The following is a 27,099-nucleotide window of genomic DNA, read 5'->3' as shown; positions in this document are numbered from 1 at the left end:
TTAATCCATAAGTTTAAGATAGATAGAATCCTCGGAATCACTTCATCTTTTTCACAGATAACAGTAGTTTCAAGGAACCAGAAACCCTTCGTTGTGTTGAATCAAAAAATTTCCAGTCCTCCTAACCTCACTCTATCAATCCTATCTATAGATGCTTTAAGGAACGGTAATTTTCGAGTTTAAAAAAAAGAGAAGTAGAAAAAAATACGGGGCCAAAGCGTCCTCGGCCAAGAGTAGTAGCCGGGACAGCACTGGTCCAGCCCACCCATGTGTCAATTGACTATTTCTTTTGGAACAGGACATAGCCCTTGCCGATGGCATTTTTAAGATAGAGGTAGCAGAGCTTTTCAGAAGAAATCGGAAAAAATCCGGTCATATCGTGCTTCCGAATAAACTTTTGAAGACGACATGTGTTCGTATACATCTCTTTTAGAACTGAGAAAATAAGAATGATTTTGGAAGAGACAGAGCAGTCCACCAGGATCTTTTACAGAATTTCAAACAGCAGGGGCACTTTTAAGGATTTACAGGTGTTAAAGGGCAGGCTCAACCATTGGATAAAAGTAGTAGAATCTTTAGAACGGGACATGCCTTCGCTGCGTCATTTTGGAAAAATAGAGTAAAGGATGCATGGGAAGGTCGACAGAATCCACTCATCAAACTTCCTGATGATTTTTTGGTGAAAGAAGACATGTGTACTTCTAGTCGTCCATTTTGGAATCAAGGAAGAAGGTGTGGAAGGAGAGATAACGGAGGAGACGAGTGGGAGGTTTTGTAGGCACCCTACTAGCGCAGTCTGATGTATGTGTTTGAAACTGAACTCGTGCACCGTATGACCGGCTTCAAATAGCCGAGGCTGATGGTCATGGGGCATTCGCAGCATGACCATGTTGACTTTAGCGATGCGCAGCTTGGCTAAGCTGCTGCATTGCTCAGATTCAGACTAAACATCATGGCGCAACTTATCAAACGCTATGATACCTTGTTGATGCCTATCTAGCTTATGTCTTCTACGATCACTACTTGATGATGTATCGAAACTTCACAATATGCATATAGGGTATGGTCAATGAATTCTTGATGATCTGATTCTTATCATTGTAAATACTCAGCAGTCCGTGCAATGGCGGACAAGCTATGCCAGTCTCTCAAACAATGAGAACTCCTGTCAGTCTCTCAAAAACGGGAGTTCCTGCGACGAATCCCTCACTTCTTCGCCTCCTCATCATCGGTCGTGGATAGATCTGACAGAGTCCTGGCCAATCGATTGACGTTGGTACTTCCTCCATCTGGTGAGTCGGATCTAGCAGCACCACAAGGCGCTGTGGCTGTTCGATATGTCGTCGGGGTGGGGCGTCGTCTCGCCACGTGGAAGGCACCGCACTACGGCGGAGAGGTCTTGTGGCGCTGACCCGAGACGAGGAAGCACCCGGTGATGGAGCGGGACCAGTTTGACTAGGACGCGGCTTCTTGGGCTCCTCTCGGCTCAACACCGATGCAGCCCGTTTGGCATCTTCTGGCTGACCTGACTGACCTTACTGACCTTACTGACCTGACTGACCTGACTGACCTGACTGACCTGACTGACCTGACTGACCTGACTGACCTGACTGACCTGACTGACCTGACTGACCTGACTGGCCTGGCCTCCCGAAAGGATCACGTGGAGCAGGCATCCGGAAGCGACCAAGCGTATTAGGCGTATTTACGGTTGGAGTTGGCGGCTTTTTGAGGCTACGGAGGCTTTCTGAGCGACGCAGCGAGTTTGCAGTGGGCTGGGAAAATAGGCCAGGCATTCGAGGTGTGGGAGCAGACCCCTGGGTCCCTCGGAAGGTGCTCGACAGAGCGCTGGTCGCTATATGCTTGCCCGACTCGGCCCCTGCTCCCGCAGCGGGCGTTACTGAGATCTTCAGACCCGAGGGCCTTGTCTTGCGATATGCGGGCGAAACCCGAAGATTTAGATCCAGGTGTTAGAAACGAAGGACGAGGTACGATCTTCTTTGGCACTGCTGCATCCGGTCTATCCACCTTAGTTTCTGCGTTGTCATCTGCCTCATCACTAGAATGTAGGCCTCATTCGTCTAATCATATTAGTAGTTGCTTGTAAATTGGGCGTCGGTATGACTTACGACGACTTCTTCCACCGACACCACTGACCTCTGGCTATCGTCCCATTTCACCCACCTTGACGAATCTTCAACATCTCTGGAGATGGTGTAGTAGTGCCCAGTGTCGACACCGATTCCTGAGCGATAAAAGACACCGTCTACCCGGTATTTGCCTGTTCCAGCAGAGGCTATGACTTCCGTCTCCCCTATTGGAAACTGGATGAGATTCGTCTTCTTGGCCTGGACTCCCTGACGGAATCTACACAATTGCACCAAAAAGAGGTTTGGTAGCGATAACGGTCGCTCTGTCACTTGGTGAGATTGGCCACTGCATTTCTGGCAGCTAAAACCTTCGGGCTCATTCCACTTATCGTATGGGAGCATGTCCTGGAGCTTCAGTAGGGCCTGTACCTTGTCCGGGATGAGGACTTTGATCATGTGTTCAACCTCTTTTTCACCACTAGCCATCTCCGCCTTGCAATGGGCGCACTTTCTGAACCGCTGCACGAACCAATCACGCAGATGGCTCTTGATGGGAGGGAACATGTGTTCAGCAAAGTAGTCGTAAAATTCCGCTGCGTCCTGCATGGTGCTTTCGTTGACGTCGAAACCTTGAGCACGGAGCCGTCTCGTCGGATTTGAGTCGTCATAATAATGAGCAGCTATCGTATTGAACACTTCAAGGAGTGGGGAAAACGAGTCAGCTCCGGATGATGGGCCAAGATTGAGCTGCGTGAACAGTCGAGCAACGGTCTCCTCGATCCCTGCTTTTGGTTGGACGCTGGCAAGGCAGCCACTGAAGCTTAGAGTCGTCCGCAATCCTTGAATTACAGCATTGGGTAGCAGGTATTCCCCGAATTCTTCAATCCTGTTGTCGTAGCACGTAGGTATCATGAGATACTTGACAGTGTGGGTAAGCTATAATAGGCCTGTCTGGCGACTACAGTGGCCCTTTCACACTGGTATGTCAAGTACGTTATGACACCCAGGTGGACTGGGATGGTAGTGCACGCTTTGTCGCTCTGCTCGGCGTGTAGGTACGATTGTCCAATTTGAGCTTTGTATAACCCATACTGCGGAAGCGTCTGGCCGTATTCGCCAACATGCTGGTCTTTGAGATCACGAGCGGTTGGGAGGCTGACTCCGGGTCATCTTCAGGCCAGTTTGGATCTTGGAACCGGGCCTTGGGTCCTGAGGCTTCTGCATGGTATCGCGCAAGCAAGCCTTCAACGACTGCCGGCAATCGGGACGCCTTCAGCACCCTATGGAGTACCGCTGACTGAAGTTGGAAGGCTCACCACCTGACAACTCGCCACGCGCGGATTGCCGATGCGGGCGACTATCTGATGCATTCTCCATGATTGGGGAAGTGCCTTGGCTTGTGTTAGCGCAATAGATTGCACGTCGGATCCCAATACGTACAAGCTGGGGTATGTTAACAGTCGGGTCGGTCGTGTGTTGAGTTTGCGGGTGTTGTGTGCAGAAGGTGGGGGAGAGCTGCGGAAGTTGGGGAGGAAATTTGTGACAGAGCAAACACATTCCATCGAATACGGTTAGCGTCTGTACAAAGCGATCGTGAAGTGAGCGTGAGTGGCGTGCCATTCTGTAAGCAGGCAAGTGCTGCACTGGCCCTGCCCTAAAAACACTAACCGAAACAGTTTGAGATCTTGATTTTCCTCTCATTCGCTGTGTCCACCTAGGAAGGCTCGAAGGACGGATAGTCTTCATGCATCATATGTCACTAGTCAAACACTTTCACGGGTCATGCGCGAAATAGTATCCAAGTGCATAGTCTACTGTAGTAGATAATGATATACGTTTCTCAGTTTGTAATAGTTGTTCGTAACATCGGATGGTGCTGGGAGAGGCACAAAATCCCAGATAGCTCCTAGCGTCATGAGCATAACCGTTTCCGTCACTGCAGCATTTCTGCTCCCTCATCGATAAGGCTGAGGACTCAGTATTGAAACTTATTACGTCCTAGTGTTGGGCACTATTAAGTAGGGAATAGATTGAGCTGCGCAAGTCATGCAGCGGTACTGAGAAGGGTCTACTGCGAAAGTGTGATAATGATCATGTGCTGAGCATATAGAGGAATGCTTCGTGCAGATATAGAGTGAGAGGAGATGGCAGGAGAGACACCAACTGCTCGATAGGGATATTTGACATCGAGTGAGAAGTGATTGTGCGTGTGACGTATCTAGAGTAGACACTCAGACACAGGAAGAGACTAAATACCGAGCTACCATGTCAGGTCGTAAGTTGCCAGTCGCCGGAAATTCAAGACAAAACTTTTGAGGATGTAAGAGCATAGCCCCTCCTAAGTGAAATGAGGGTCTGCGAGTTCAAATCGTAGAATGCAGTCGTGTCTAGGTAGTTCCGGGGATCACCAGCAACGATCGCTTGGTCTCTTGGTCGCACCCCTCAACATGTTAAAGCATGGGGCTGTTCCTCGCAAATTCTGAAAGGCAGACTCGATACCTTGATAATAGCATTAGCTTCTTGGAGAAGGAGGCACCGAGCTGTGCTGAGGTCAAGACACCGAGGAAGATATTCGCCGAAGGTGGGAGCATTCTGAGTCGTGGCAGCATGGTCAGATTAAGGTTTCAGAGCTCCCCTCCGCTCTTGCTTCCCCAGAGTCTGACAGGTCTATTAACGGCTTGACCATGCCCATATCGGTGATTGCTCCTTCTGCTCTCGTCGGAGCCCACGAGTGTGTTCAACGGGGTCAAGCCGAGCTAGCACATCTACAGACTAGCGCGCCGCTAAGTCTCGCTTATCCAGCAAAACACCAAAACCGAGTCCAATCTTCGTTTTCTCTTCTCAACCATCTGCTCCAGCCAGGACGACAAACCCCCTTTGTCTAGCCACGATGCAGATCTTCGTGAAGACCCTCACTGGCAAAACTATAACATTAGAATGTGAAAGCGCGGATACCATCGACAATGTGAAGTCCAAGATCCAAGGTTCGTGTCCTATGCGAAAAACGGCGAAAAACGATTGAGTTAACAAAAAACCAGACAAGGAGGGAATTCCCCCAGACCAACAGCGTCTCATCTTCGCCGGAAAGCAACTCGAAGATGGCCGCACCCTCTCCGACTACAACATCCAGAAGGAGTCCACTCTCCACCTGGTGCTCCGTCTGCGTGGAGGAGCCAAGAAGCGCAAGAAGAAGGTCTACACCACACCCAAGAAGATCAAGCACAAGCGCAAGAAGACCAAGCTAGCCGTCCTCAAGTACTACAAGGTCGACGGCGACGGCAAGATCGAGCGCCTTCGCCGCGAGTGCCCTCAGCCCGAGTGCGGTGCCGGTGTCTTCATGGCTGCCATGCACAACCGCCAGTACTGCGGAAAGTGCCACCTTACTTATGTCTTTGACGAGGCTAAATAAGCGTGCGCTTCACGACTACGACAACACCGGGGTTACGCGGGTTACGACGACATAGATGGATGGATGAGTTACGGCATCATGGGTCAAATGGGAGGAACGGGTTAGGTTTCGCCTGCATGTCGGACATTTAACATCAATCAATCAAATCATCACGGACTTGTCAACTACTCTTGCATGCGTGAAATGTCATGTCTTCGCTGATTCCCTCATTGCGCTGAACTGAATTTGCCCCGCCATCGTCCTGTCGCCACGGTCCGAGCGTCCCGCTGTATAATTCATGCGCCCAGACTGAACAATACATCATCACACCCAATCCAATCAGACACTAATAGAGTTTAGATGCTTAATTTAGTCATGAGTGGAAAGCTACATACTCGCACGCTTGCCTGCTTTTCGTAATGGTAATTGTACAGTATATTAATTCTGAACAACGGTCATCTCGCCAATTCTCTAGTCACCCCTCAATCACTCTCAATCACGTCTACTTCCTGTTCGCCCTCTGCTCCTTGTCCGCCGTAGTCTGGCTAATGTCTAGACCCAAGCCCCTGCTGTCAAGGTAGACCTTGTTATTGCTCTGCTGCAGAATCTGGGCGATATTCCTGGCGTTCTCAAACTCCCTCAGATCGACATAACTCCTGCTCTTCTTGATGGCGTCACCAATCAGCTCGGCGGAACGAGCCTCACCCTGGGCGCGTACGACGGTGGCTTGCTTCTCCTGACGGGCCTTGTCGACGACGAAAGCAGCGCGCTGGGCTTCTTGCTGTGCGACTTGCTTGGCTTCTACTGCGGCGGTGAACTCGGGGGAGAAGGCGAGGTGCTGAGACATGTTAGATGGTGGCGGGGTAGGAGGGGGAATTACATACCGTCAGAGAAACATCATCAAGCATAATGTTGAATCGCGCTGCTCTCCGGACCAAGTTGTCACGTACGAGCCTACTGACATTCTCACGCTGTGTGATGAGCTGACTGGCATTGAATTGCGCCACCACACTCTTGAGCACCTCATTCACAATTGATGGCAAAACCCTCTCGTCATAGTCTGTGCCCAGTGTCCTGTAGATCTGCGGTAGAGCGTCGACTCGCGGTCTTGACAGTACACGGCAGGTTATGTTGACCATCTGCAAGTCTTTGGTGCCTGTGAGGGAAGCGACGTTTCGGGGTTTGGCGCGCACATCGTAGGTAATAGGAGTTTCGAACCAAGGGACCCGGAAATGCGTTCCTTCGTTGTAGATTTCCTTTTGGACTCCGCCTAGTCGAGTGTACTTGATTGCGCGATGTCCTCCGTCGACTGTCACGAGTTAACATCATTCATCCCAACATACAAACCAACCATACCGTTGAACAGGGCATTGTTCGCGGCCCAGATTCCTCCACCAACAAGAATCAATCCACCGATTGAACCAAACAGACCCTTTGGACCTCCGCCCCCGCCCGAACCTGCGTACTTTGCGCTTCGTCGTGAGAGCTCAGTCTGGAGGCGCGCCCAGGCTTCCTTTGGATCCGGTGCAGACATGTTGGCCGGGGGGAGAGCAAGTTGGCGTTTGGTGCGTGAGGCGTTTGGCGGCGACAATGGCGGACGGAGCTTGGTGATGAGGTAGACGACGATGGAGAAAATGGTCATCGGCGAATCACCACCCCCGACCCCAGGCAGGCGCCAAGACTAAAGTTCACATTGCGACGTTTGAATGACAGGCTTTCAAGTCACCTGTTCTTGCTTTTCAATCCCCTTGAAACAATCGCAGCCTAGATTGGATTGTCGTGAACATTCTCCAGTGCTTGTCGTTTCATTTCAAGTTGCGGTTTAGCATAGCTGTCGCAGTATGCTGGCGCATAGACCACCTAAGCAATGTAATATGTAGACCCGTCTAAAGCACAGCTGTCCATAAGCTCTCCCAATCTCGTCATTACTCTACTGCCCATCTGGTGGCACATCTTCCTTTCTTGTGCATGTCATCGTTTAGTGATACCCAATTGTTTCTTTTTAACCAAACAGACCACCTTGCGACTGTCGCGTGGAGCCTGGCGACGCTGGCGGAGCTACGAGTATAGAGTACAAGGTGGGTTTGGCTGTACGGATGAGGTTGCGCACGAGGCTGACTACATACAAGAGACTTGATCAGTTCAATACAGTTTGAAACACTGAGCAACATCCATTCACTCCTCTGAGCAACGCAATTGCCCCACCACCATGCACATCATGTCAAAACCGCTGCGGTTTGCCGCAATCTCCGCAATCGCATTCTCCACAGTACATGCCGTTCCGTATGTAATAGATAACCTCAGTTTCGGACACAAGGAAACTCTCTCACCCAACGGACGCGGGATCCCGCACTGGAACATTCAAGGCAACGAAGACTGGTTGCCCCAACTCTTCTCCGATCGAATCATTCTCACACCTCCATACCCCGGAAACAAGCGTGGATCGGTATGGACCGAAGACCCACTACATCACAAAGGCGACTGGGTGGCCGAAGTGCACTTTCGGGCCTCAGGACAAGAGCGTGGAGGTGGTAATTTGCAGATATGGTATACCAAGCAATCGCAGGCGCGTGAGCCACCAGCGAGCTTGTACACGACGCACAAGTTTGACGGGCTGGTATTGCTCGTCGACCAGTACGAAAACCACGGAGGATCTCTTCGCGGTTTCCTAAACGACGGAACCGTTGACATTGGAGCCCATCCCGACCCGGACACGCTGGCTTTTGGCAAGTGCGACTATGCCTACAGGAACCGTGGAGAGCTCACGCCGATCAAACTGCACCACGCAGAAGGCTTCCTCGAGGTCATTATCGACGGAGAGACATGCTTCAAGACAGACAAAGTACGTACCCCCACATTCTCATCCACCACAACTAACCCTCCCCAGGTGATCCTCCCAGAAGGCTACTACTTCGGCATCAGCGCCTCCTCGGCCGAAAACCCAGACTCCTTCGAAGTTCACAAATTCACAGTCTCCACCACCTACGACACCACACGCGAAGAGCCCAAAGACAAAGGCAAAGGCGACTACGCAAAAGCCTCACAACAACACCAACAAAACCTGGCCGCCCAACAAGCCCACGAGCAACAGCAACAGCAACAGCAAACCCAAAACCAGAACCAGAACCAGCAGCAATACAACGCCCACGTAAACGACATCCCCAAGATGCTCGAAGACGTCGTCGCCGCAAACATCCGCAGCCAACAAGACCAATTCGCCGACCTCCACAACCGCATCCAAATCATAAACAACCGCGTCTACGAAATCTACGAAACCGTCGAACTCATCCACAAGACAAACAACGACCGCTGGAACGACCTCATGACGCGTATTGTGCCCATTGACGACCGCGGCGCGGCTACGATACGTAATGTGGAAAGGGTGGAGCGCCAGACGGCGCAGATACTAAAGGATCTTGAGTCGAAGGATTTCAAGGATATGATGAAGGAGATTCATCGCGCGTTGGCGTTTTCGCATAATACCATTGTCGAAGGTATGCCGGGGATTATGGGTGCTGGTAAGTCCTATCTTTTCATTTTGTCACTCCCTGGGATTGTGTGATTTTATGCTTACTTTTTTGTGCGTTTAGTTGTCAAGACTCATGGACCTAATATGACGACCTTCATCTTCATTGCTGTGGCTGTGCAAATTATGGTTACGGGTGCGTATCTGGTTTATAAGAAGAGGAGGGGTGGTGCGCCGAAGAAGTACCTATAGATTTTTTTGTGGTTAGTGGGGTGTTCCGACGGTGCGCGGTGTTGGGGAGTGTAGTGTAGTATGAGGGTTTTCCATAGAAGAGGCAGGGTTATTTGTACAATACTCAATTCAGACAACTGGGTATGACAACTCGAGTAAGAGTTTGATGTGTTTATCTCGATGTACAACTGGAAGTGATGGTAGTAGTGTCTTTGATATATGCATGTATTGTCGTCGTACTTCATTTCAGTATCTATATGCCAACGCTTAATACCCCCAGACCCGAACGCCATCTATGCATTCCCGACCAAAAAGAAAAAACACACACGCATGCTCTATGCCGTAGTGTCCATGCTCGAAAACTCCCATCCCACACCATCTACCCACCTTCACTCACTTCCTAGCCTCAAGCAACAACTTCCCCTGCGGCCCCACCTTCTCCGCAAACCCACCCGTCCTCTCAAAAACACGCTGACCCCTCAACCACGTCTCCCTTACCACACCCTTGAGCGTCTTGTTCTCGTACGGCGAGACTTTATTCCTGAAGAGCATTGTTGACGGTTCGACCTTGACATAATATTAGCACGAGATCCACATACATCAAAAAGTAAAAGACGGGGATAGCAACATACCAAAAACTCCCCCTCATCATCAAAAACCACAACATCAGCATCAAACCCGACCCCCAAATCTCCCTTGCTCTTCTCCAACCCAACCTGCTTGGCAGTATTCCGACAACACCACCTAACCACATCCTCGATTGAAAAGTTCTCCGGGTCGCGTTTCCGGCCTTCGGTCCAGAGAATAGGGAGACCGAGACCCACGCTCGATATACCGCCCCAAGCGCTGAAGAAATCTCCTTTTTGCTTCTCGTCTCCATCTGCTGATGACGAGGAAGGAGATAAGCCATTTGGTTCCAGATGCGAGGGTAATAGCTTGATCTCTGGTGTGCAGGGCGAATGGTCACTGACTACTGTTTGAATCACACCGCCGTCACGATCTTGCACCAATTCTTCCCATAAGCCATCTTGGTTGCTCTGCGAGCGTATCGGCGGACAGCACTTGTGTCTCGTGTCGCCCTCCTGGATGCCCTCAGCCGCAAGGGCCAGGTAATGAAAGCACGTTTCCGCCGTAATCTTCACACCTTCCGCCCTTGCTTTTCGCAACATGGGAATCGCCTCCACGGCGCTGAGATGCACAATGTGGAGTTGCAACTCCGGAGCGAGATGTGCCAAGGAAAGGATTTCGGCAACGGCGCAAGTTTCGAAGGCGGGAGGGCGCGAGGAGAGGAAGGTGGAGTAGGCGTTTAGAGGGCCTTTGGGGGCGAGCGGCGGCGCGGAGGTTTGGATGTCGTCGCCGACGGAGTCTGAGATTGGGGGAATCATTTCGGCGTGGAACATTAGGGTTGTGGGGGAGGACTTTAGGGCGAGGAGGGCGGCGCGGATATCGAGGGAGGAAACGGCGGGGAATTCTTCGACCTAGGGGGTTGTTGTTAATATCGGGGGCTCATGGGTTTAGGCCACTGCTGTGGTGTGGGTTGGGACTTACACCACTGTCACATAAGAACCCCTTGAACCCTCTCACACCTTCCTTGACCAACGCTTGCAACTCCCCAGCGTTCCCTGGGATAATGCCCCCGTAGAATCCCACGTCAACCCAGCACTTGCCCTGTGAGGCTTCACACTTGATCTTGAGGTTCTCGACTGTTGTCGTGGGCGGAATAGCGTTCAGTGGCATGTCAATGACGGTTGTTACGCCGCCAAAGGCCGCTGCTCGTGTCCCAGTCCAGAAGCCTTCCCACTCTGTTCGACCTGGCTCGTTGAGATGAACGTGGGCGTCTACAAGACCGGGGAGCAGAATGTAGGGCGAGTAGTCCGTGTATGCCGTTCCCTCTGGGAAATCTGTGGCTGGAAGTACAGAGTGGAAGATTGATATAATCTTGCCCGTGACATTGGAAATGACGATCGTTGCTTCAGTAAGGCGACCACCAACTACAGCTCTTGAAGATGCGAGGACAGTGATTTGTTGAACTGGTTGCTCGTGTCCCATTGGGGGAGGTGTTGTTGCGTGGGGCGCCATGATGGAATATTCTTTGAAATATTTCCAACTTAAAAAAAGACGGGAAGATAAAACAGAGAATGTGGAGAGAAAACGCGGAGAAGATGGGCTCAGCTCCGCATTCAAGATGCAAGATGCCCTATATACAGCAACAAGCCCCGGTCTCGGCAATCGCGGGGGGATACAGGGTGTACTGTAGTGTGGGTGTATTTGGGTGAGCTGCAGATAAGCGTTGATAAGATATGTTGAAAGTGTTAAAGGGTGTCACAAATGCCAACTTAAAGGTACCACACCGGAAAGAATGCCAACAAAGAAATGCTGTTTGATCAGGTTCCTGAATGTTCAAAAAACGCCAAAACCCGGGGTGCAGGACCACCTTATCTACCCGCAGCCATGGAGCTATTCCGAGCTGCTTGCTTCTCGTAGACGCCGTTGTGTGTAGCCCAGAATTCTAGGTCAGGGCTAGAGTGACACACCAGGGGACAGTGTGGAGTTACCTTCGGCGAACCCTGAACTAGACGGTTGCTCGATTCTATCGAGTAAAACGGGTGGATATGAGGCTATCGCTGCCGCCTAAGCCACCCCATCTGGACCTTGTTTTTCGTTGGCTGACATTTAGTGCAGATACGAGTCTTGTCTTTCTAGGCCCTCTCTTGTACTGAAATTCATCAATATCTAATCTTGGTCAGCATCAAGGTCCGAACAAACACATTCTTCGGCATTCCGAGAATCAGTATGGGGTGACAATCAGCCACATTTCGGGCAGGGCGTCGAAAGCGGCAAACTTCCTCACCGTCTAAACCTCGGATGCAGATGGTGTTGGGCAGTTGTTGGGGGACGTGCATGTGTTACTGATAAGCATATGCAAGGGTGTGCTAACATGCGATAGGCGCACATCAGATCGCCCCGAGTAGATCCACAGGGACTAGCGCAGGGTCAACAGACGAGCGTCATGACTTGGGACTCTCCAACATCCCCGCTGTTGTCTGTATACACGCTCGCAGTACCTCTGCAAATTGTATTCCAAGGCAATTGATGAGTTCCGACTCTTTCTTTGTTCATCTGCTTGTGTTGGATAAAGAAGTTAGTCGGGGAACCATCGGAGTCCAGCCCGAAAAAGCCGGAGAAGCTAGGAGATGTGGCCAGCGAAACTCTCAACACACTCAACTGATTACTCGATTGTAATCGAGTAACGGAAATACAACCTGCCGAACCTGGAACGTTGTCCACCGCTGAGCTAGCCTGACGTGCGCACTGGCTATTTTCGGGGCTGGCCGGTAGCCATACGGTTGACCAGATTGAGCACATCCGGGTTGTCTTGTCTTACTGATCCTTTCTCGCCGTTTCATGAATACAGCTGTCTTTAGTTCCTATCATCATGAATTCAAAGCGCAAAGAGATACAGCCCTCAAGAGATGGTAACAACGTATTTTCGGGGGTCTCCGATATCCTGACATGGTGCGATGATCGGTAGAAGTCATTGCGCGTAAGCGGCGAACTACGGCGTTCGAAGCCCTGTCTTCAGAGGTAGCTATCGAGTAACGAAAACTCTACGTCTCACGATTTCTGGAATCATCAGTAGCGTGCGAGCGTCCGAGAGGTCAAACCACAACGGCTGTTCTCAACTTGCTCTGGTGGCCGGCAGACTGCAGACACGATGCGACGTAATGGCTATACATTGGCTCGATGCGCTCTCAACCTCTCGTATGCAATGACAAATTCTTTGCAGAGCTTTTCGACAGCAGAAACGGGGTTTCAATTACGTTAATCTTGACAAGTGAGAGGCATGTTGACTAGCATGGTACGTGGCCGACTTCAGCTGCCGTGGTCTAGGCAGCTCGAGCGGACTGTCACACCCGAAAGAGCTCCGTAATTCATCATCAGGTATGACGTAGATCCACTGCGCACTCGGGTCAGCCAAATACGACTGTAGCATGATTGGAATAAGTTGTGATACAGGGCTCGAGCTAATTGATTGAAAGCCAGCTATATCTACCCTCCTTACGGGCCGGTGTGATACCACCGCTCGCGTTCTTCAATGCTTTGTCGTTTCTACTCGTACATGCCAGCGACGACCACTCTTCAGGGAGATCAGTAACCATAATTCTTAGAAAAACTTGTCCAACATTGATTGTTTCTTCTGGGGCAACGATGCTGACTTGGAATCTTTCCCATCCGCCAACAGGGACCGAGAATTGTACAGACTTGCACGGAGGCCGTATTCGGAGGCTTTTTCTCCTGTAATGTCCAGGTGAGTGTAGGCGTCTGGTTTGTAGTATATGGACCTTCCCGCCGTGATAAGGCCCATTGAGTCGAGCTCTTTGAGCACACGCAATACGTCTTCTGCATCTTCAAAGTCCTTGGTGTAAACGCAGACTAAATTTCAGATTAGCCAACGAGCTTGTGTATTCTTTCAGATACTCACTCAGTCGTTCATTCCTACCATCATCCGTCGCTACTTTGCAGGTGCAACCAAGCCGGTTGTCGATGACACTGGAGACGATTTGCTTCCATATCCGAGTGACATCTTCTAATTTTAGAAACAACATCCACTGTACCGGGTCAGTTGTAACAAACAGTGACGGTTGACTGAACTTACCTTTCCAGAGACCACACGAGTTTCCCTTGCCAAGCCCGTGATGCGTTCCTGCAAGGCTTTACTCTCTTGGGCGAGCTGCTTATTCACCACAGCTCGGGGTCCTCTAGCGCCATCGTCTTTGATCTTTTGCCGAGTCTCTAACGACTGAGCGAGCAGTTGCGTACCACGAGTCATAAAGTCATCCTCTTGAGGAGAAGGAGACTTGTCGCGGGAATTGCGATGGGGGTTTGCGGCCCAGATCCAGGGACATTTTGAGATGGGAGTAGTGACTGGGGGAAGACGTTTGATAAAGTCATCAACAGGCTCACCCAGTTGCCATGCGCCGGGTTGTCCCTCTAACGGGTTAAACAATTGGGGCCCTGGCGATGGCTCTCGCTTCCGCTTCTCGCCTAGTCGTGCCAGTCGCTCTTGCTCCATTGCTTTGCGGTCCATGCCAGAGATGTTGAATTTATCCGTTTCAGTCACTGATTGTGCATTGTTTGTGGTTGGAGAGGCTTGATCAGGTGCAGCAGTGGTTTCCTTTACTGCAAGCTTGGCCCTCGCAGCGTGTGCAATTGTGTTTAGATCATTGCCATGTGTACGCCAGAAGGGTTCTGGGTTGAAGCTATTAGCGAGTCGGACCTGTCGCTTTTGCTCCTCTTCATCACCTGCCTAGTGTTAGCCAATGTTGGAACTTGCGACTGAGTGTTTGCTGCTTTGGACTCACCATAGAAACTGCTGTCATCGGAGATGCATCCCTCTCCCCATACAGTATTCTCTTCCTCCATACTTCACACTGCAGAAATTCACAAGGCACATGCGCCGTACTAAGTGAAATGTGGATTGTTTTGTGAAAGTTGACGCAATATGACGGCTGATGGTTATCCAGATGGGGAAGCAACGGTAGAGGCCAGGCCGGGGCACCCCTGCATTCTCAACGCGTCCGCGACCACTTTACGCGACGCGTGGACGACTCTTTCACACCAACATCCCGAAGCGTATACGCAGAGAGAAATTAATGACGACCAATATGCCACACTCAATTAGCCCAGAGTCGACGCCCGCAGAGGACATGTCGCAATCAGCCTCACAAACCGACAACATCAAGGCCGAAGCAGAGACGCAGGATGTTGCAATGGAAGACGCACCAGCACCAGCACCAGCAGCAGACAAGGCCAAAGTAAACCTTGAAGAACTGTTCGATGATGACTCGGACGACGAATTCAATTCAAGTGCACCAGCAGCAACGTCACAAGAAGATGCCTCAAATTCAGTACCAATGTACGCCCCCACATGTGCAGCATTATCCCAACATGTCCGACTGACAACTGTTTAGTAACGTCACATCTAAATCCTCCTTCTCCGATCCTGATGTCATGCGAGCCTTCTACCAACGCCTCTTTCCCTTCCGTCCCCTCTTTCAATGGTTGAACCACTCCGCAACGCCCAGCAACGACTTTGCACACCGCGAATTCGCTTTCACACTACCCAACGACGCATACCTACGTTACCAGTCATTCCCTACAGCGGATCTACTACGAAAACAATGTATCAACATGCTGCCCTCGCGTTTCGAAATTGGGCCCATGTACAGCACAAACCCACGGGATAGGAAGACGCTACGGAAAGCCAGCGCCTTCCGCCCACTCATGAAGGAACTGGTATTTGATATCGATATGACGGATTACGACGACATCAGGACATGCTGTACAGGTGCGAGTATCTGTCTCAAGTGCTGGGGTTTCATCACCATGGCCATCAAAACAATCGACGTCGCCCTCCGCGAAGACTTTGGCTTCAAGCACATCCTCTGGGTATACTCGGGTCGTCGCGGTGCCCACGCCTGGGTCTGCGACAAGCGCGCACGCGAGATGGACGACCAAAAACGCCGCGCCATAGCCGGCTACCTCGAGCTCCTCAAAGGCGGCGACCAAGGCGGCAAAAAAGTAATGGCTCGACGACCCCTCCACCCCCATCTCGAACGCAGCCTCGCTATCCTAAAAGAACACTTCCAAACCTCCATACTCGCAGACCAGGACCCCTGGGCCTCTGAAGAAAAAGCCGCACACCTCCTCACTCTCATCCCCGATACCTCCCTCAGAGCCGCACTACAGAAGAAATGGGACTCTGCCCCCAACCGCCCCAGCGCATCCAAATGGTCCGACATCGACGCCCTCGCCAAATCCGGCCATTTATCAAAATCACCAAAGGACCTCCTCGAAGCTAAACAAGACATCATCCTCGAATACACATACCCCCGTCTCGACGCTGAAGTCTCCAAGAAACTAAACCATTTGCTCAAATCGCCGTTTGTCATTCACCCTGGTACAGGCCGCGTCTGTGTGCCGATTGATACACGGACGGTGGAGGATTTCGATCCCCTGAGTGTGCCGACGATTACGCAGTTGTTGGGCGAGATTGACGAGTGGAAAGGAGGCGACGACGGGAAGAAGGTGCAAGATTGGGATAAGACGAGTTTGAAACCGTATGTGGATTTTTTTAGAAAGTTTGTCGCGGGTTTGATCGAGGAGGAGAAGGGGGTGGGGAAGAGGGAGAGGGAGGAAACTGGGGATGCTATGGAGTTTTGATGATCGATACCATATATAGTGACATGAGAGAATTTTGGTAGATCAAATGTTGCAATATGATGAATCATGTAATTAATATTGGAATTCGAGATTTCCAGATCCCGCAATTTATATGTGTACATATACCTTTGATATCTTTGAACCATGCATAGAAACTTCATCCGCGGCGAATTCAGGACCTTTTACCAACTCATGACCAACACCAAAACGACACCGACAACCATCCCAACAACCGCACCTCTCACCCGTCCCGAACCCGCCTCATCCTACCCACTCCCACTCCCACCCGCACCCCCAGCAAACCCTAACTGACAAACGGTCCCCTCCATAGTACAATATGGCATCTGAATCGGCTCAGCCCCCACTCCCCTCAACACCAACCTCTCCCTCATCTCACTCAGCCTAGGCGCCGCATCAATCTGGCTTCTATTCCTGCCCTGCTCATCTTTCGCACCCGACCACAGAATCTCCGCGGCCGCCGCAGCACGCGGCCAGATCATGCGATCGACGTTTACGGGGTCAGTCTGTTCGGACCACATGTGAGCCTCGCCTCCGAGAACGAGGTGCTGGTTCTCCGGGGCAACGCCGGCGAGGGGGTCGTAGGAGTAGATTAAGCGCCAGTTGTGGAAGGGGGCGCAGTAGTCTTGGTAGGGGTAGGATGAGGCGGCGACGGAGGGGTCGAAGTTTAGCCATTGGCCTTTGCCGCAGTCTAGGTACTGGTTTTCGTGTCAGCAAGAAATGTTTTTACCTATGGGAAATTGTGGCGTCCTTACCCAATAGTTGTAGTTTCCAACAAGCACTTTATGACCCTTTGCTGTGATTTGGGCGACTGCAGCGTCGCTCTGCCAAGACTGAACGATGACGTCTTTGCCGAGTGTAACGTTCCAGTCAAGCAGCATTTCCTCCCAGACTACTGGAGTAAGACCTAGCTTGCGGACTTGGTCATGGTTGCGGTCTACGAACTTTTGCATCAGGGGCTGTAGGATGGCCGTGTCATTGCTCTTGACCGTCTCGTCCAATGTATACGCGTTCTTATTGACTTCATCGCCGCCGGTGTGGAAGTAAGCCGAGTAAGGAGATACACGGGGTAGCACGTCGTCGAGCAGCTTGTTCAAAAATTCTGACACCTTGGGTGAGTTTAGCTTCAAGGTACCAGTGGGAGGTTCGGCTGCGTAAGTGTCCCAGTTTGGCTGGATGTTGAAAGCGGTAATTAGTTCAGGGAAGCTGTAGGCGATGCTGGCCGTGTGGCCTGGCATGTCGATTTCCGTGATCATTTCTACGCCTTGGATGGCGGCGTAGCGTTGCATGGTTTGGAAGTCGCTGGCTGTGAAGACTAGGTCGGGGCGGTAGGCTCCTTTGGCTGATAGCTCCGGTATCGAGGGTACTTCTAATGGCCATGACTGGCTGTCTGTGACGTGTAGATGGAATCGATTCATCTTGTTGTATGCACATGCGTCAATTTGGCGTTTGACATCGTCTACGGAAAAGGCAGCGCGAGATGTATCGAGGTTGATACCGCGGTGTTGAAATTTGGGGCTGTCTGTAATCTTGACCGGGGCGAGATTCGTGTACACATGTTGCTTATCAGAGTGGGCAAAGAAGAGTTGCGTCAAGGTAGTAAGGCCATGGGCAGCGCCGACACTGCTGTTTGCGCTGATGGTTGCCACTCCATCTTCTGTCAGCGTGAGGCTGTAGGACTCGTCAACTTCTCCCGCGAGCGGCTTTCCAATGCTGTCAGGATTGGCGGAGAGCACCCTGACGTCAATGCGAGTTACGGAGCCTGCACCGTCTGGTTTGGGCTCAGACCAATTACGCGGGTGGAACTTCCATGGGTAAAGGTTGCGCTTGAAAAGAGTTTGCCAGGTAGAGCTGATAGCGAAGTTGACAATATCGTCTCCTGATACACCTCCATCTCCTGCTCCATCACTTGAGTCTGGCTTGGTGATGGTCTTCTTCAACGATACTGTTTTGTTCTGTAAATCGGGGCTAGGGTTAGAGTCTGATACGAATAAAAAAGGGACTTGATCTGTTATGAAGCGTACATCTGTCCCCGTTTGGTACCAGTTAAAGGGCACGTCCTCTGCGATAAAAAGAACAGTCTTGCCGTTCTCATATGAGACGGGCTTCGGCCATAAAGCGGCCGCGAAAGACGTCAAGAGACATAGGGGTAAAAGAGACCTCATTATGCAAACAGTATGACGTGAATTGAACGAACGAGAGCAACAACCACGAAAAGGAGAGATGCGCGTCTTGAAGTAGTAACACACGGGACAGGGCGCTCAGCTAACTTTGAAAAAGAAGTATACTTCAAGCGATATAGGTCCGACTTTGGCGATCCCCGCACGTTCAGGCTCGTGCAATCTTACCGGCAGTGATACCACGGTGCCTTTAACACCCTGTTGGGTGTGGACGAACGACCGTCCAGGTGCGTATACGAGGTGGCATCGCGCAGCTTAGCTCAACCTTGGAAGACGTTCCCAGTCGCGTGAGTTGGTGGGGCAGATATGCATCTTCAGCCGGCCACAGGACACACCAGCGTCAGCGTCAGCGTCAGCCTCGCCCTCGCCATCATATAAATGTCGAGCAACGCCTGCTCATCCGCATCGACGCATATCAACCCCTCCCGCGCTTACTTCAATACTACGCATTGAGTTCCGATGTTAGCGCTGACAATGTCGACGAAATACTGTTTCAACACCCTGAGGATCCACCGGACCGGCTAATCACCCATGAGACGACATGTTACGCATCTCCTCCTCTTGTGACGGGTGCCAACTTTTTCGAACATTCCTCTGGTATGACTTCGGTCTTTCTCAGAAAGGGGAAAGATTGTGCATCCCCACCCGGCACTCGGAAACCCAAGGCTTCCGAAGCGAAAGCGAGATTTGATAAACTCAGTCCAGTCCTCCCTGCTCCCATGCTTGACATGGAGCTGGATCGTCTTTCCCCGCTTTCAATTCAAAAGCTACCTCAGACCTGTCTAGCCCATCTCTAGACGCTTTCCTATACGTTGGGCATAGGTTTTCCGCGCCGCCGTATACTGTAAACGTCCATGCCGAGGCGCAAGCCAAATGCCTTAGGGCGCCTGGAAGAGGAGATGAAAAAGCATAGGCTACCCATAAAGGTTGGCCCCGCGGCACACGACCTGGTGTTCTTGAATGTGAAGCGACAGTCAAAACTCGGCTTCCTTGTCAATCCCGAGATTTCGTGCGACGGCACCACTTACTCTTTGACGTCACGCGGATGGCCGCTGCCTTATATATCGATCGCTAACCTCTTTCATACCTCACTGAGAAACTGCCTATCTCGCCTGCCATGATCGCAATTTCTGTACCGTACCTCTTGGGTGCCCTCGCCGTCCTTTTCGTTAGCTACAGGGTAGCACGGGATGTCTACCTCAATGCGCGAATCCGCAAACTTGGCGCTCGCGCGCCCATTCGGACGTCCTATGTTCCATATGGCCTGGATTTCGCCTACCACGCCGTCGTGAATGCCATGGACAACAAAATATACGAAATGTGGACAGCTGTATTTGACAAGTGGTGCGGACCCGGCCGATACACAGTCGAAGTTGGCATAGGAGAGCGAGTCCTCATGACTGCGGACCCGGAGAATATCAAGGCTATTCTGGCAACACAATTCAAGGACTTTGGCAAGGGAGAACAATTCAGGTTGGATTGGCATGACTTTCTCGGTAACGGTATGTAGCTATCACAGCATGAAGTTGGGCACCATTCTAACAGTCTATGGACAGGCATCTTCACCACCGACGGCCAACTATGGCACAATTCGCGCCAGCTCATTCGACCGCAATTTGTCAAAGACCGCCTTAGCGACATTGACATCTTCGAACAGCATAGCCAAATCCTCATCTCCAAGATCGAACAGAGTCAGGAAATTAACACCCTCGATTTGATGTTTAGGTTTACATTGGACGCTGCTACACATTTCTTGCTTGGACAAAGCGTGGGCAGTCTGGAAGTTCCCAAGACGGTGTTTGCTGACGCCTTCTACAACGCCCAGCGTGTACAGAGTCTCGTCGCTCGAGTTGGGTATGTATCCTCACGCCTTTGTTGAAAACTACCGCTGACCATCCATAGTCCACTAAATTGGGCTGTTCCCCGTCGCAGGATGGGTTTCTACGAGTCCGTCCAGATCATCAACGACTTCGTAATCCCCTTCATCGACACTGCCCTCTCCCTCTCCCCCGAAGAACTCGAGAAGAAAACCAGCCACGACCAGGGCTACACCTTCCTCCACGCCCTCGCCGGCTACACCCGCGATCGACACATGCTCCGTGACCAACTCGTCAACGTCCTTCTAGCCGGCCGCGACACCACTGCGTGTACCCTAACGTGGGTCATCTACCACCTCTCCAAGGACCCAGCTATAACCGCCAAGCTGAGACAAGAAATCATGGACACCGTCGGCCTGGACCGCAAGCCTACATACGACGACTTGAAGAGCATGAAATACCTCCAACACATCCTAAACGAAACCCTCCGCCTCTACCCCGTCGTCCCCTACAACGTCCGCGTCGCCCTCAAAGACACCACGCTTCCGACCGGCGGTGGCCCCGACGGCCAACAACCCATTGGTATCCTCGCTGGCACTCCAATCAGCTACTCCACTCTCATCATGCAGCGCCGCACCGACATTTATCCTACTCCCTCCGCTGAATTCCCTCCCGCTGCGGACTTTGCCCCCGACCGATGGAACTCCTGGACCCCGAAGAGCTGGACTTATGTCCCGTTCAACGGTGGTCCCAGAATTTGTATTGGCCAGCAATTTGCGCTTACCGAGATGGGATACACACTTGTGCGCTTGTTCCAGCGGTTCGAGACAGTGGAGAATCGGATGGGTGACGTGGAGCCGGGTCTACATGCTGATATTGTATTGCAGCCGGCGAATGAGGTCAGGGTTGCGTTTCGGTAGGCAGATGGGTATGTGTGTTTGAGCGTTTTGTTAGGCAGGTAAAATCGGGTATAAGTTTGGTATCGTGTATAAAGCAGGTTTTTAGTAATCATGCAGTAACGAATTCAGTCACGCAATCTACATATTTTATGCAGAAATCACTTCTGATGAAAGAAAGCCACTGTTCTCGTCTTACTCTCATATTCATAATATCCGTGTCAATAAATCCAAAAGATATACATTCAACTGTAGGTATCGGGTATCTTTACTAATGAAAATCACAAAAACGCCTCCCTTCTCCCCTTCCTGTCTCTATCCCCATCCCATCCCACACAACCCCTAAACCCTTCTCGCAGCCATCCTATCAGTCCCCCTAACCTTCCTCGTTCCCGCAGCCTTCTTCCCACTCTTCCCCTCCAAATCCCCCACCACCTTCTCCGCCGTACCGGTAACAGCATCCACAACCTTCTCCGTCTTGGTGCGTGGTTTCTTTACCATTTTGACGTTTGCTGCTTTGGCAGCGGGGGTCTTCTTTGCAGTGGTTGTTTTCTTAGTGGTGGTGGTAGAAGGAGAGGCTTTTCCTACGCGGCCAGAGACGACTTTATTGGAGGAGCGCGGTTTGGATGTATTTGCTTTTGTGGTGTTTTTGGTGGGGGTGAGGGTGTTTTGGATGGTGGTGAGGAGGCGGGGTTTGGAGTTTCCTGTAGAGCGGGTGTTAGCTGGATGGGTTGGTGGGTTGGATGGGGAGGGACGGACCAGTTCGTGCACGTGTAGTTGCGGCCATGATGTCTAGTTTCTGACTCTCTTCTCTTCTACTTTTGTAGAGTCTGTGGGTATATCGGTGCTGGTGTTGTTATCGAGTTCTCTAAGCTACAAAGTTAGTAAACCAAACCATCACAACCTCGTTTCAATTCCAGTCGTAAATCCAAAAGATGAACATGAACGCGCTGACACCGCCACACACACACACACGCGCGCGACAACGGTTGAGAGCTTGCCCTTTCTCCCTGATTTTTTTTGTTGACCGCCTCCCCTCTCTTTTCCCCTCTTTTGGCCCTTCCTGCTCTTTTCGTCCGAAGAAATACGCGGCGAGACCGAATGATCTTCATGGCGCCCTCGTATAAGAGAAGAACGTGGTAGATACAACAAATCTCGCGCTTCAGGCGACAAAACCAGTTACATCGATGGGGAGGCAAGACGGGAAAGGGAGACACATTCAACGCGACACACGCCCCCCCCTCCCCTCCTCTCTGTCGCCCTCTCGCGCAAAACCAGCACATTCAGCGCGACACAACGGCCTCAAACCCGTAGGATAACGTGAAGAAAAAAAACCTGCACCAAACACGACAAAAAATCCCCCCAGAAAAAGATAAAAACTTACCAAAAAAATCCCAAAATCTTTTGCCGTATGAGTGTGAAGAAGTAAGCCGTTTCTCACCCAGGCGGGGGGGAAAACAGCGCACTTTAAACGAACAGCAGCAGCAGCAGCAACCATGTGTCTCACAAAAACCAGTACCAGCGACATATGCACGCACGCGCACATGACAACGAGTACCATGGGAGCCAATCAGGAATAAGTGGATACCACACATTCTCAAGTCCAAGTGTGGGTGGGTAGGAAGCACATCATCCAGAGACTAACGGAGCTGGCGCTGGCGCTGGTGCTGGGAAGGATCTACTATTTCCCTGATTGTTGCGCTGCGCAAGCTGCGCGAGTGAGATAAGCCAGAATAGACCGAGGTCTGGGTCTGGGTCTGAGGAGCTCCGCGCCGCAAAGGATTGCGACACACAACTTGGCTACGTACTTCGCGTACCTGGGCAGCTGGCTGGCTGTAAGCGCCCAACGTACAGTACCTGCGTTTTTTTCACACGAGGTCTTCACAATAGGGCAAGCATATTTCCAATAAGTTCATTCATCAATGTGATTCCATCTCATTGGTACACATAAATAAACCCTTAATCCCACCCATGCCATCCCACAGGGCCATGGCAAGCGATCGCGTCCCTAGCCAGCGAGCGACCAGCAAACAGTTGTAGATCACCATTCCTAAGCGCCATCCAAGGAGTTCAGAACATCTTCTTTCCTCCTCCACATCCCAAAAGAACCCGACTTTTTTGCTTGCCCGTAAAAAACGCCTCTATAACCCATCCGTCTTTCCTTTTCCTCATCCCACATTCGTAAAAAAATTCGTGAACATGGACCTTCTATTGGGCACTTCTAATGAGCAGCAGCGGCAGCAGCAGAAGCAGCACCCTTCTGCATCCTCTTACTCATAAAGTCGAAGAAAGCAAACTGGCTAGCCGACACACCGTGCTCGTACACAAAGCGACTAGCAAGGTAACTACCAAAGATGGCTCGGAGGTAGTTATCCGGTACCTATGTTACACATACGTTAGCTTCTAATCAATCGAACCACCACAAACATCAACAGACAGATATGACTTACCCTCTCAATAATTTTGTCCAAACCAATCTTCTCCAGCAAGATGTTCGGCAAAGCCTCCTTGAGAACAGACTTCCTGAACTCGACATTCTTCCAGAGATCAGTGTTTTGTAGCTCCTCGTCCAGCTTGGTGATGGCGGTACTGAGAGTGTCACTAAGAGTGCTGCGAGGCTGGCCTGTGGCCTGGTGTTCGCGCCAGATGGCTTCGAATTCGAGACGAGCGTTGTTCTGGATAGTCTTTTGGACTTCGCGGACGTAGTTGTTGTAGAACTCTGGGGCTTGGCCGTCTTCGCCAACGCACATGTGCTTGATGAAGCTTTCATCGTCAAAGGACAAGGAGGCAAGGACCTCGAGCGAGGAAGATGTAACACCGCCCTTGTTGGCGGAGGCATCCTTGTACAAAATGCAGCCGGCCTTCTCGAGACGGAGCTTGGCGTCTTGGGTGATGAAGAGGTTGGCACCTTCGACAATGTATGGGATTACTGACTTGCCGTCAACAATGAGCTTGCTCGCGGTCGACAGGTCAATGGATTCAGGTCGACCACCGCAGGGAACAAAAGTGTCGTAGTGCATGTCGCTGCGAAGATGGAATGTGTTTCGGAAGGTGGTACCGTTGTAGACAAGGTCTCCATTAGGAAGGCGTACGTTGGTGTCGTCGACCAGAACGCGGTAACCCTCTGAAGAAAGCTTGGAAATGTCAAACTCGTTGATCATCTTGCGTCCCTTGGCCAGGCGAATGAGCTCCGGGTGATTGATACCCTTGTGGTCGACTAGAACACCGGAACCATCTATAATGGCAACGTACTTCTCGTTGCTGAGCAAGATCTCGTTCGATCCAAGGTCACCATCAGGGCCACCGGTCTGCAACTTGCGGACTTTGCTGGGGTCGAGGTTGAGTTTGCGGTAGATACCCAAGACGTACTCGCGAACGGACAAGGTAGTCATGCCATAGCGGTCGTGAGGAATACCACCCAGCTTGGGGCTCTTTCCAGTGAAGAAAGACTTCCACCACGGCGCACCACGAATGCGAGCATGCTCGGTAGCCCAGTCGACAAGATCGGCAGTGTTCTCATCAGGACCCATGAAGAGAATTTCCTCCTTGCCATGCAGATCTACAATAGGGTCCTTGATACCAGGACTAGTAGGCGGCAGGAGCAGATCGAGGATACTGTCAATGTATTTTTCAAAAGCACCCCGCGCCTTGTCCTGATGCTTAAAGTCAAGCAAAACGACACCCTTGGAACCACCCTCAGGGATATCCTTGTTCTTGCGCTGTTGTGTGTTTGCGAGGTTGTAGTTCTCGTCAAACATGGAACGCGCGTTGATGGAGTATGCTTCCTGACTCCTAGACTTGACGATACGGATACCGCCACGAGCAATGTCGCGGAAACGAAGGTGGAAACCACGGAACTCGGAGCCAATGACGAGGAACATTCCGTACAATGGCTGGGGGTATTCCGACGATGGGAGGAAGTTGGGGTTCATGCGGAAGCTGATGGCAACCTTGGTAGGGGTGTAAAAGTTGGTCTTGAGCACAGAGCTGTTGAAGACACGGAAAGAGGTCATGACCATCTCGTGGTGGTCGTTGACGACGGCCTTGTTGATGGTGTCAGTCAGCTCCTTGTCAGTCTGGACCTTGTCGACCTGTAGGCGGAGATAACTCAGGGTTGGTAGGAAATCATCCTCCTGTCCCCTCGTCTGCACGTAGTGAGTCTTGGCGAACGGCAGGTACAGGGTGTGTACAAGCTCGGGGTATGTCATGATGATCTCGTAGATGTAATCAGCGGTGAAGGTCTCAGCACGCAATCTGCGCTTGAGCTTAGATAGCAACTCGGCGTGTACGCTGTTCTCCGTGTCCAAGATGGCTGATAGAGCCGTGTACTCGCTTCCCAGACGGTTAAGGAAGTGGGTGATGAAGACCCATACACAGTGTGCGTAAATGGTCTCCTGCAGACTCAATCTGCTGGTGGCAAAGAGCGTCTGGAACTTGTTTTGTGGGAGACAGTAGAGCAGCGAAACCTCCTTGGTGATCTGGTGAATCGACGCCTCGATGGGTGGGTGCTTGGCTCCAGCGGCACCAGGTAGTGGACGCAGGTACAGAGACATGACTGTGTAACCGTTGGAGAATTGCTCGACATACTTTCGCGACGTCGTCAGACCGTAGTAATGGTACAAGTCGCTCAAGGCGCTGAACAGACCAAGGGCACTGCCGCGCTTGAAACCAACGACCAACCGCTTGTCTCTTGAGCCTTCAATGTCAAAGTGGTCAATGACAGGGCCAGTTCGCTCTGCAGCGACTTGCAGAATCTGTTGGTAGATGACCTTTGTGTTGGCAGTCGCCTTTTGCAAGAAGCGCTTGTCACCAATCTTCTCAATGTCGGTTTCGGTCTCGCTGGGGTTGGGCTCCACAAAGTCACATTGGTAGACAAAGTAGCAGCGCAATTGTTGGTCCTCGCTTCCTGGCAGCGGGCTCTCGGAGCGGAAACTCTCCACACGGTAGGCAAGGCCTGGCTTTGAGACAGCCAGGTACCTCTTGCCTAGGCGCTGTTCGTATTGGGGACCGTCTATGACAGACACACCGGGTCTGCTGGTATCAATGTACACGGCGTGGTCTGCGGCCTCCTTCTCGAGCCGGATCTCAAGACGCTTGTCGTCCCTCGCATAAGCGGCGACCTTTGCAGCGTAGAGGGAGTGGATATGGCTTATGATTCTGGCAAACTGTTAGCGTAGTCTCGATATACATCCGGCCATTCTTACGCTTCTACTGTCTCGGTAGCAAAGTACATGTCGTCAATGCCCAGCTCGTTGTAGAACCACTTTGTTTCCGACTCAACAAGCTCTGGAGGCATGAAGCCCTTCTCCTCGACACCGTCCATGACGGCCTCCATCTGCTTCTCCTTGCCCTCGAAGACGGGCGCGACATATCCTGAGCCGCCCGAGCCTTCTTGGGGAATTGTGCGGGGTGTCGAGTATCCTGAGCCGGGCAAGCTCAGATGTGTGGGGAGGGGCGAGGGGCGTCGGTCTGGCTGGTTGACGACCTGGTCGAGCTGCTTGTTCTGAGGCTGTCCATTGGCAGCATCAATTGGGGTGGAAGCCATGTTGGGCGTATGCTGCTGGCTGTCGGTCGCCGGTGCAGGTAAAGATATAGCGGGGGATGCTCTTCGACAATGCTGCTGTAACAGTGGGCAATTGGCAAGAGGAGCGGTATGATGAATCGCAAAAGCGTCTGCACAATAGCGTGACGGAGTTTGGTCGGTAGCGGGGGTGTCTGGCCTACTAAAGTCAAGAATTAGTGGAACCCTTTACGACGCAGCATCTGAGCGCGCCCGACTTGCAAAACTG

General features: G+C 51.5%; 11 protein-coding genes across 11 annotated transcripts; 4 read left to right on the top strand and 7 right to left on the bottom strand.

Annotated features, from left to right (window-relative positions):
• Positions 1–1,970: 1,970 nt before the first annotated feature.
• Positions 1,971–2,696, bottom strand: PtrM4_001920 (uncharacterized protein; the record flags this gene model as incomplete). The annotated part of the gene is made up of 2 exons (XM_001941785.2): positions 1,971–2,081; positions 2,130–2,696. 2 exons carry the CDS (start codon positions 2,694–2,696, stop codon positions 1,971–1,973), a joined length of 678 nt encoding a protein of 225 aa, XP_001941820.2.
• Positions 2,697–4,980: 2,284 nt separating this feature from the next.
• Positions 4,981–5,499, top strand: PtrM4_001910 (ubiquitin-40S ribosomal protein S31 fusion protein; the record flags this gene model as incomplete). Its single annotated transcript, XM_001941784.2, has 2 exons — positions 4,981–5,074; positions 5,129–5,499. 2 exons carry the CDS (start codon positions 4,981–4,983, stop codon positions 5,497–5,499), a joined length of 465 nt encoding a protein of 154 aa, XP_001941819.1.
• Positions 5,500–5,980: 481 nt separating this feature from the next.
• PtrM4_001900 (HflC, Membrane protease subunit, stomatin-prohibitin protein) lies at positions 5,981–7,012 on the bottom strand (the record flags this gene model as incomplete). Its single annotated transcript, XM_001941783.2, has 3 exons — positions 5,981–6,316; positions 6,363–6,787; positions 6,835–7,012. The coding sequence occupies 3 exons, from the start codon at positions 7,010–7,012 to the stop codon at positions 5,981–5,983; spliced, it is 939 nt and encodes a 312-aa protein (XP_001941818.1).
• Positions 7,013–7,696: 684 nt separating this feature from the next.
• On the top strand, positions 7,697–9,196 carry PtrM4_001890 (putative lectin family integral membrane protein; the record flags this gene model as incomplete). Its single annotated transcript, XM_066102619.1, has 4 exons — positions 7,697–8,320; positions 8,366–8,434; positions 8,645–8,996; positions 9,069–9,196. 4 exons carry the CDS (start codon positions 7,697–7,699, stop codon positions 9,194–9,196), a joined length of 1,173 nt encoding a protein of 390 aa, XP_065964821.1.
• Positions 9,197–9,568: 372 nt separating this feature from the next.
• On the bottom strand, positions 9,569–11,254 carry PtrM4_001880 (Amidohydro-1 multi-domain protein; the record flags this gene model as incomplete). The annotated part of the gene is made up of 3 exons (XM_001941781.2): positions 9,569–9,742; positions 9,808–10,653; positions 10,724–11,254. The coding sequence occupies 3 exons, from the start codon at positions 11,252–11,254 to the stop codon at positions 9,569–9,571; spliced, it is 1,551 nt and encodes a 516-aa protein (XP_001941816.1).
• Positions 11,255–13,340: 2,086 nt separating this feature from the next.
• On the bottom strand, positions 13,341–14,599 carry PtrM4_001870 (DUF1917 domain containing protein; the record flags this gene model as incomplete). The annotated part of the gene is made up of 4 exons (XM_066102618.1): positions 13,341–13,609; positions 13,659–13,785; positions 13,833–14,479; positions 14,539–14,599. The coding sequence occupies 4 exons, from the start codon at positions 14,597–14,599 to the stop codon at positions 13,341–13,343; spliced, it is 1,104 nt and encodes a 367-aa protein (XP_065964820.1).
• Positions 14,600–14,841: 242 nt separating this feature from the next.
• PtrM4_001860 (PRI1, Eukaryotic-type DNA primase, catalytic (small) subunit) lies at positions 14,842–16,334 on the top strand (the record flags this gene model as incomplete). Its single annotated transcript, XM_066102617.1, has 3 exons — positions 14,842–15,092; positions 15,148–16,296; positions 16,319–16,334. 3 exons carry the CDS (start codon positions 14,842–14,844, stop codon positions 16,332–16,334), a joined length of 1,416 nt encoding a protein of 471 aa, XP_065964819.1.
• A 369-nt stretch (positions 16,335–16,703) lies between these two features.
• PtrM4_001850 (Chb, N-acetyl-beta-hexosaminidase) lies at positions 16,704–18,582 on the bottom strand (the record flags this gene model as incomplete). The annotated part of the gene is made up of 4 exons (XM_066102616.1): positions 16,704–16,743; positions 16,781–17,115; positions 17,173–18,372; positions 18,442–18,582. The coding sequence occupies 4 exons, from the start codon at positions 18,580–18,582 to the stop codon at positions 16,704–16,706; spliced, it is 1,716 nt and encodes a 571-aa protein (XP_065964818.1).
• A 1,132-nt stretch (positions 18,583–19,714) lies between these two features.
• PtrM4_001840 (CypX, Cytochrome P450) lies at positions 19,715–21,334 on the top strand (the record flags this gene model as incomplete). The annotated part of the gene is made up of 3 exons (XM_001941776.2): positions 19,715–20,099; positions 20,154–20,451; positions 20,500–21,334. The coding sequence occupies 3 exons, from the start codon at positions 19,715–19,717 to the stop codon at positions 21,332–21,334; spliced, it is 1,518 nt and encodes a 505-aa protein (XP_001941811.1).
• A 318-nt stretch (positions 21,335–21,652) lies between these two features.
• PtrM4_001830 (HC2 multi-domain protein) lies at positions 21,653–22,097 on the bottom strand (the record flags this gene model as incomplete). The annotated part of the gene is made up of 2 exons (XM_001941775.1): positions 21,653–22,014; positions 22,070–22,097. 2 exons carry the CDS (start codon positions 22,095–22,097, stop codon positions 21,653–21,655), a joined length of 390 nt encoding a protein of 129 aa, XP_001941810.1.
• Positions 22,098–23,478: 1,381 nt separating this feature from the next.
• Positions 23,479–26,855, bottom strand: PtrM4_001820 (NAD-specific glutamate dehydrogenase; the record flags this gene model as incomplete). Its single annotated transcript, XM_066102615.1, has 4 exons — positions 23,479–23,531; positions 23,585–23,690; positions 23,761–26,467; positions 26,515–26,855. 4 exons carry the CDS (start codon positions 26,853–26,855, stop codon positions 23,479–23,481), a joined length of 3,207 nt encoding a protein of 1,068 aa, XP_065964817.1.
• Positions 26,856–27,099: the final 244 nt, after the last annotated feature.

The sequence above is a fragment of the Pyrenophora tritici-repentis genome, chromosome 1, assembly GCF_003171515.1.
Source record: "Pyrenophora tritici-repentis strain M4 chromosome 1, whole genome shotgun sequence".
In the NCBI taxonomy this organism is placed as follows: Eukaryota; Fungi; Ascomycota; class Dothideomycetes; order Pleosporales; family Pleosporaceae; genus Pyrenophora; species Pyrenophora tritici-repentis.
This window is presented reverse-complemented; position numbering and strand designations above follow the sequence as displayed.